Genomic DNA, 8,811 nt, shown 5'->3' on the forward strand with positions numbered 1-8,811 from the left:
TGCACAATCCTAAGACGTAGAGGGACACTCTTGAGTTGTAGAGAAAAGTTACTCTTGATCCATAGAGAATATGTTGTAATTTTTTTTTTCATAAGTTCTGACCAAAGGAATCATTAAGTCATAGAAATTGTGAAAAGAAGCAGCGTAAGACCCTGTGTTGCAGAGAAATAAGGGAAGAACGGAGAATAAGAGAGGCACAGAGAAATGAGGGAAGCACCGAGCAATATGGAGAGTTAAAGAGGAATTTAATAGTGTTTTGAAGAAGGTTTTGTGCCAAGCTCCAACCTAAGCCACCAATTACGCAAAGAATCCCTTGAATTACGCAGAGAACTCCTAGTGAAGGTAAGCATCGGTCCCCTCAGCAATTAAACAAAAATGATTTGGAAAATCAAACTTCAGATTTTGTTGAAATGTGTCACATGAGACTTCAATTCCAGAATTGTTTTTCTATTGTTGTCTTCAAAATCCTCTGCCACTTGTAAGAGTCAACAATTTCTCGAAATGCTAGGGAAGTAGTTTTAATTGAACTATATGACTAATAGGAAGAGAAGTCATTAACACAGAGTTCTCAACAAGTTCCTCTTCTAGTTCAGGTATCAAACAACGATTTCTTCATGCAAAATTCATCAAATGTTTTTCACAGTGAATGTTTACAACATGCATGTTTTAGAACATAGGAGTTCTTTTTCCTTTCTTTCTCATACTTTGCATAAGTAAACTTTGCAAAATGAAGAGATAAAAAAAAGACGAATTGCAAGACAGTGAGGAAATTTACAGTGAAGATTTTTCTTGTGTGTTTTGGGTCTTTACATAGCCAGTTTTTCTTTTCCTTCATTCAGAGAGCACAAAAATTGTAGCAAAAGACAAAATACACAAAAATTGAAGAGTTTCATTTGTTTTATTTAAGCTAAAGGAAACTGGTAAGTAAATTTACCAAAATTCTTGTTGCATTTTTTTTTGTCATATATTTTTATGAGGTTATTTATGGGACAAGGATATATTAATTGGTATACAGAGCACATGGCAACAAAAATGGAACCTAGAGAGTTCAAACTAGAAAATTGGAGCAAAGATGCAGTGGAAAAATTGTTTCAAGCAAGATTACTTGAATTCCTTAGGAAATTTAATGGCCATAATGACAAGATTACACAGGAATTCATCAAAAATTTTGAAAATGGGCAAACCAAGGTGGGTGAACTTCCCATATCAATAAACCCAGCATTTATATCTCAAGCTTTAGAACTCCCTTTAGAAGGGGAAGAATATCACAAGGGGTTGCATTTTAAGGAGAAATGATGGACGACTTTTTTGTTACGAGGCCGTGAACGGACTTAGGGTTTATAGATCTCGAAATTTGTAGACCTTGGGTTTGACCTGGAGAGGAAGGGGATCAGAGTAGCAGAACTTTTCAGGAGGGGTCAAAGCCTGACCCGACAGATGGTCAACGAGGGGTCCATAGGGACCCCTACCTTCAGACAAATAATCATGCAAAAACAAATAGCACAGGAAGGTGTGCGGATCACAGGGTATGAAAGGTCACAGAAAGAGGAGGGAACCAGCAAGGGAAGGAGACAAGATGCGAACAAGATGGAAGACAGTACTCAGAAACTTAAAGGAAAGGAGAGCGAAGGTAGAGCAAACAGCAGGAGCAGAGAGAAAACAACACAGGCACATACTACTCAGGAGAACAAACAAGAAGAGGAGAAAAAAGATGGAGACAAAGAAGCCCTGGAAAGAGAGAAAGAGGAGAAAGGGGACAAACCAAACAATCTCAATGACAAAAAAAGTCGGGGACCATGCAAGCCTAAAACAGCAGAAGCCCTAAGGGTGGTGATCACAGACCTGGAAATTCAAGCCTACAGAGAACACATGATTGAACATACAGTGATCTACAAGTTCATGGGATTCTGGCCAACGGACAGAGCACTGTGTCAATGGATCAAGCAACAATGGAAACCCAAAGGTGATTTTAGACTGCACTTAGGGGCCAAAGGTTTTTTCACTGTTGTTTTTCGAATCTAGAGGATAAGGATAGAATATTTGATGGGGACCTTACTTCTTTGCTTCAGCAGGTCTCTATATGAGACCTTGGAAGCCTAACTTCGTGCCAGAGAAAGAAACCTTTAAGCTAGTGCCAGTCTAGATTCGCCTATTCTCCCTTCCAATAGACTATTGGGGCTACTAAGCTCTAAAACAGATAGGTGACAAGCTAGGCACTTTCATAAAAGCCTCAGAAGCCACTTTGCAAAGAAAATATATGTCCTGCGCACGAATCTGTGTGGAGTTGGATGTGTTAGGGGCTTTGCATGAAGGACTGTGGTTGGAATACAGGGATGAGGACTATTTCCAAGCTATTAACTATGAGAAAATTCCATTTCGTTGCAAGAAGTGTCATGAACATGGAAATTTAATAAGAGAATGTCCATTAAACAGATCAGTGGAAGAACTTAAGGGAGAGCAGGCAGAAAAGAATAGGGATACCTTCATAAGACCAAGAGCAAGTCAGAGAGCAAACAGGAAACGACCAATCAGAACAGGCGCAACACAAGGTAATAGCAGTAATGCTATTGAGGTTTTGGAGACTGAAACTGAGTCGAAGGACCAGAATAAGGAACAAAATACCTCTGGAGCAAACAAAAATACAACAGAGGATGCAACCAAAGTAGCGGAGGAAAACATTCAAAACATCACAGAACAGACTCAGGAAGTAACAGAAGGAACAGATGAAGATGCAGAAATGCTGATAAGTGACATAGGAAGTGAGGATATGGAGCTCAATGAGGTTTTAGAGCAGGAAGGAGTTGACCTACAAAACATGGTGGAAAACTGGAAGAAGCAAGGGATGGAAAACATTCCGGAAGAGGAGGTGAGAAGAATTAATGAGCTACTAGTTGCAAGACAGAAAGCAGAGTTGGACAGGCATAACAAGAATCTGGGCGTAGCAAAAGGAATGGGACTACATACAAAAAGCCTACTTCACACTTCAACCAGCTTTAAACAAAGGAAGAAGAGAGGGTGCAAGTCCAACAATGAGACTCTACAGGAGCTGGGACTACTGCTTCTAAACTCGGGTAAGATAAAAGCTCTAGAAGCTTTTTCTCTTATTCACTAATTTTCTCTTTAGTTTTAAATGAAAGTCATCTCTTGGAATGCCAGAGGGCTCAATAGCCAAACTAAACAAAGGCTCCTAAAGAGGAAGGTCCAAAAGGAAAAACCTGATATTGTATTTGTGCAAGAAACCAAATGCGCAAGTAACATTATTGATAATGTAAGCAAAAAGCTAGGTAGACAAATGAAATACATGGAGACTGCTAGTCATGGATGGGAAGGAGGTTTAGTCACCCTGTGGGATCCGCATGTAATCAATATCCTCTCAGCTGAAGCTAACAGATCCTTTATAGCTCTAGAAGTTCAAGTGATAGGCAACTCAGAGACTTTTCTGTGCACCAACGTTTATGGACCTCAGAAATTAGAAGAGAAATACATTTTTCTTAGAACTCTTTTGAATCTGAAGCTTAGATATCCCAGCGCGAAGGCAATCATAGGAGGAGATTTCAATATGATCACTTCACTTTTAGAGAATAAAGGAGGGATCAGGAGACTCAACAAAGATTCTAAAGCTTTCTTAGATTTCATCATTTCAGCTAAATTAGTGGATATTCAACCCAAGAGTGGGGCCTTCACTTGGAATAACAGAAGGGGAGGTGAAAGGCAAATCGCCTCTCGTCTTGATAGATTTCTTATATCTAAAAGCATTCAGTTGGAGGGATTTGTAGTAGAATCATACATTCTACCTAGTGGAGGGTCAGACCATTGGCCCATTTCTCTATTTGCTGCGATCCAGGGCACTCCTAGAAACAATCCATTTCGATTTGACAAGTTTTGGCTTAATCACCCAGACTTTATTAAACTTGTTGAGAAATGGTGGCATGAACCGATGGACATAAGAGGCACCAAAATGTACAAATTACAAGGTAAATTGAGATACATTAGAAATAAAATCAAAGCATGGAATGTAACAGTTTTTGGGAATATATTTAAAGAGAAAGCCAAATTAGAGGAGCAGCTAGAGCAGATTCACAAAGGTTGGATAACTAGAGATAGCAACTAAGACTCTGCAGACCAAGAAAAAAATTTGATGCAACAATGGCAGCTTCGCTGCCAACAAGAAGAAACCCTATGGAAGCAAAAGTCCCATATTCAGTGGCTAAAGGAAGGGGAACATAACACCAAATTCTTTCACAAATCAACTCTAGACTACAGAGGCACCATAAAATCCTCAGTCTCAGAAACGATCAAGGAGACATTCTTCAGAATCATCAAGGAATCTCATCCCTACTCACTTCACATTTTAACAGCATAGCTCAGGAGCCTGAGGTGGACAGAACAGATGCAATCGCTGAACTCATTAAATCCATTCCCAAAACAATCACCAATGAGAAAAATCTTGCATTAACTAGGAAAATCTCTCTGGAAGAGGTGGAAGAAGCTGTGAAGAGAATGCTGAATGACAAAGCGCCTGGGCCTGATGGCTTTACCATCAACTTTTATAAAGCCTGCTGGGAAATTGTCAAATCTGAGGTCTGCGAAGTGGTGGAGGACTCTCGGCGCTCAGCCTCAATTCTCAAATCTCTAAATTCAACTTTCCTACCCCTGATTCCCAAAGAAGAAGAAGCCAAGACCCAAGCTAAGTTTAGGCCCATTGCTTTATGCAATGTCATTTATAAGATTATCTCTAAAGTTATTGCCAATAGATTGAAACCTATTCTTCCGAGCCTCATCTCAGACGAACAATCAGGGTATGTTGAAGGTAGACAAATTCTGGACAATATTTTATTGGCTCAGGAAATGATTCATACTCTTCAATCCAGGAAAATCGCAGGCATGATGATGCAACTAGACTTATCTAAGGCTTATGATAAGGTCAACTGGAACTACCTTGAAGCAATCTTAGAAGCTTTCGGGTTTGCCAATCAATGGGTTAAATGGATTTTAGCTTTGATTAAATCTACCAAATTTTCTATTCTGTTAATGACTCCCCTGCCAGTCAATTCTCCCCCTCACGAGGAATTAGACAAGGAGACCCTTTATCTCCATTCATTTTTGTTATCCTGATGGAAGGTTTGTGCAGACTCATTCGCAGCGCTAAAGAGGAAGGAAAGATCAGAGGGTTACAGCCCTTGCCCCATATTCCAGCAACCACTCACCAACAATTTGTTGATGATACAATGCTGCATGGTTCTCCTACAGTCAAAGAAGCCCTGGGCTATAAGAGGATCCTCAATATTTTCAGTGAAGCCTCAGGTATGGAAATTAATCTATCTAAATCCACCATCTTTTTCTTCAATACGCATTTAGCTGTGCAAAAAAATTTGTCTAGCATTCTAGGCTTTAGCAGAGGAAGTCTACCCTCGAGGTACCTAGGTGCTCCCCTAACAGACAAACCTTGGCAAAAAGTGCATTGGGAGAAGATCCTAGCCAATTTGGAGAAGAGATGTCATCACTGGACCCATAGAGCTCTCAATTTTGCAGGGCGGTTAGTGTTAACTAAAGCAGTTCTGCAATCCATTCCTCAATACTTGCTCTCCATAATCCCTGCTCCAAGGAGTCTTGCAGAAGATGAGGGTGATTCAAAGATCCTTCTTATGGACAGGAAACGCAGAGAAGAAAAAGTGGGCACTAGTGGCATGGAATAAATTGTGCAAACCCAAAAAATTAGGAGGGTTAAACCTACTAGATCCCTGTACCATCAATAGAGCCTGTGGGGCTAAGATCTGGTGGAAATGGCTGAAGGAGCCCAATCTTCCTTGGGCTAGACATTGGAAGGAAAAATACGCTTCATTGCATAGCACTCAGAACTTAATCAGGATGCAAGAGAATCTGGAAGGATCCCCGATCTAAAACCTTGCAAAGAATAATCGAGGTATTATACAGGAGAATAGCTTTTGGGAAATTCGTAATGAGGAAACGGCCTTGTTTTGGGAGGATGTCTGGCAACAACTCCTGAAATTAGAGAGTCCAGAGTTTGCAGACCTGCAGAGAAATTATCAAGGACTGGGGAGAAACACAGTGAATCACTATTGGAATCCTAATAGCAGGGACCTGTAATGGAAAGAATGGACGATCAATGACACAAAAAACTCAACTGAGGCTAACATCGACGTCCGGAACCTGCAGAATCTATTAAACAAAAGAAGAATAAGGAAGGTTGATGACAGAGATCAACTAAGATGGGGAAAGCAAGGAGGGGGCTACTTCACGCTCAAAGAAGCCAGGGAGTGTATCGAAAACTCAGAGCCAGTCGAAGAGGTTCAATGGAGCAACTAGGTCTGGGATTCTCTATTCTGGCCGAAAATTAAAATCTTCCTCTGGCTCCTAATGCGCAGGAAAACTCTCACATGGGAGAATCTCCGCAAGAAAGGGTTTTGCGGCCCTTCCAGGTGCCCCATGTGCAATAAAGAAGAAGAAACTATGAATCATCTCTTCAACACTTGCGAGTGGGCTAACCACCTGTGGAATTGGGCGGAAAACACTTTGCAGCAAACGGACAGAACCAAAAATTCCATCCAAGAAACCATTGAGAAGTGGCGGGGCAACTTTTCTAGTAATCAGAGGATCAATACCATTTGGAAAATAATGTCGGGGTTCATCACATGGACGATTTGGAAAGAACGGAACAGGAGAGTATTCTTAAATGAAACCAGAGATATATTTCATGCTCTAGAAATTATTACCCAAAATGTAAGACAATTGGTTCTTGTCAAAAGCAAAGCAGACCAAGATAACAAAGTATCAAATCGGGACTTACAAATTTTAAAAGCCTTTAACCTGGATAATGGAATGAATGTGGCTACATCGAATCGCCAACAGGAGATGAGCACCACGTTGAGTATCTGGAAATGACCACCTGCAGGCTTCCTCAAGTTAAATTTCGATGGAGCTTCGAGAGGTAATCCAGGAATGGCCGGCATCGGGGGCATTATAAGGAATAGCGCAGGAGAAATTCAGCATATCTACAGCAGAGCCTTGGGAGAAGGAACGAACAATGAAATGGAGTTCGCAGCTATGGAACAGGGTCTCAGAATTCTCAGAAACTTACAGGCAGGCGCAGCAGTGGTTGAGGGGGACTCTCAGCTCGTGATAACAGCAGCCAGAAAGATGTATGCGGGAGCCAAAGCTAGTAAGGTCACTCAGCACTGGCGACTGGCTAAAGTTACAGAAAACATAGCTGAACATTTGGGGTGGCTGAAAGGTTTGATCTTTCAGGCTGTTAGACATAAAGCCAACGTAGTTGCGGACCATCTGGTGAATTATGGTATAGAGAACCCCACTAGCATATTGGACAGTTGTTGGCAGGACGTCATATGCCCAGAATTAAGAGATAGGTGTACCCTGCTCTCAAGGCAGGATTTGATGAATGAAAAGTAAGGCCGAAGGTCGGCGCTTTAGGCAAGGTTTACGACATGAGTAGGATCATGCATACAACAGGTAGATTTAAAGGTTGGCAGAGGAGCGAAGGACAGGTAGTTCAGGAGCATTCATTGCTCGAGCAGGAGGATAACATTCGCATCCGATACATGATCAAAAAGAATGTGCACCACCGACGCCCTTATAGTAGACAGTACACTTGGCATGCTTTGGAGGATGGCAAGGAAGGTGACCGTAAGGAAAAGAATTCGAGCCATAACCAAAATAATACACTTCCTCGCAGGAATAATGATGAAAAGACCTGTAGGCAACAGGGACTGGATCGGCACACAGCTAGTAAATCCCCCAATCATATCTATTTATTAGTAGCTCAACGCAGAGGCAAAGGCACTGTTTCTTCGATTTGGAGGCTGAAACTCTCTTCCTTCGGCCATAGAACGTTGTGCTGCCTGGCGAGTGTGGTTGAAATCATGGCGGGAGAGGGAAGCCGTAACGCTTCGACCAACAGAGATTTAAAAAGAGCTCACAAAGCATATGAGACCTGCATCTCACAGAAAGAAAAATGGAAAATCGAGGAGTTGGAGGCCATTGCCACAGAGGAGGAGGAAAATTTGAAGGCTCAAGAGCTGGAGAAGGAGATTGACTGGATTCAGGACCCTGGTTCGATTACAACGCGTGCAACTCAGTTTGTGAGAACGCAAGCAGAGGTGTGGAGAATGAAGACAATGTTGGCCAAAGCTCTGAGTATGCAGGGGAACTATTCTGACCAAGTGCATCAAGCCCAACAAGCGACTGCAGCTGCGTCAGAGGAGCACATTGCAATTCTAGAAAGCTTGGAGTTCAAGATAAGCGCACTGGAACAACAGTTTGACAACATGTCAAAGAAACTCTCGGTTCTAATTAGTCTCCTGAGGCACAATATAGGTCCTAATGCCAGGTATGTTGAGGATAGGAGGGAGGAGTGCACTGGCGATACTCAGAACACTCGTCCAGCGCCTGCTCAGACAGGCAAAGCTAAGACAGCGTCTGCACCGGATACCTCCAAAAATTATATTGTTCTTGAAATGTAACGGGTCTTGGCTTTCGTTCTTGCTGAATTCATGAGGTTGGGTCAGTTGTTGTATCTTCCTACCCTGGTGGGTTTTCTTGGTTTTGTTATAATTTTTCTCAAGAACTCACCGTTCATGGTCTGCGGCTCTAGTTGTTTAGAGGTCTGGTCTCTACTACTTTTGTCAACCCCCTTTTTCTCTGCCGCCCTGCGTGGTGAGCCCGGGTCGTTTGGCTGGTCTTTTTGGTCATCTCTTGGTGAATGCTATGTAAAATGGTAGTCTGTTGTCTGCTCGTGTAGACCTTTTGTAAAATATGTATTCTTACGCTAATATA

The 8,811-nt window shown here is 41.9% G+C and overlaps 1 protein-coding gene across 1 annotated transcript; it reads left to right on the forward strand.

Moving 5' to 3' along the window:
• The first annotated feature begins 6,960 nt into the window (after nt 1-6,960).
• On the forward strand, nt 6,961-7,428 carry LOC149142801 (uncharacterized). Its single transcript, XM_089451584.1, has one exon. The coding sequence runs from the start codon at nt 6,961-6,963 to the stop codon at nt 7,426-7,428; it is 468 nt and encodes a 155-aa protein (XP_089307710.1).
• The last annotated feature ends 1,383 nt before the right edge of the window (nt 7,429-8,811 follow it).

This window comes from Pinus tabuliformis, chromosome X (assembly GCF_031772625.1).
Source record: "Pinus tabuliformis cultivar Carrire ecotype Pingquan chromosome X, CPIR1, whole genome shotgun sequence".
NCBI lineage: Eukaryota > Viridiplantae > Streptophyta > Pinopsida > Pinales > Pinaceae > Pinus > Pinus tabuliformis.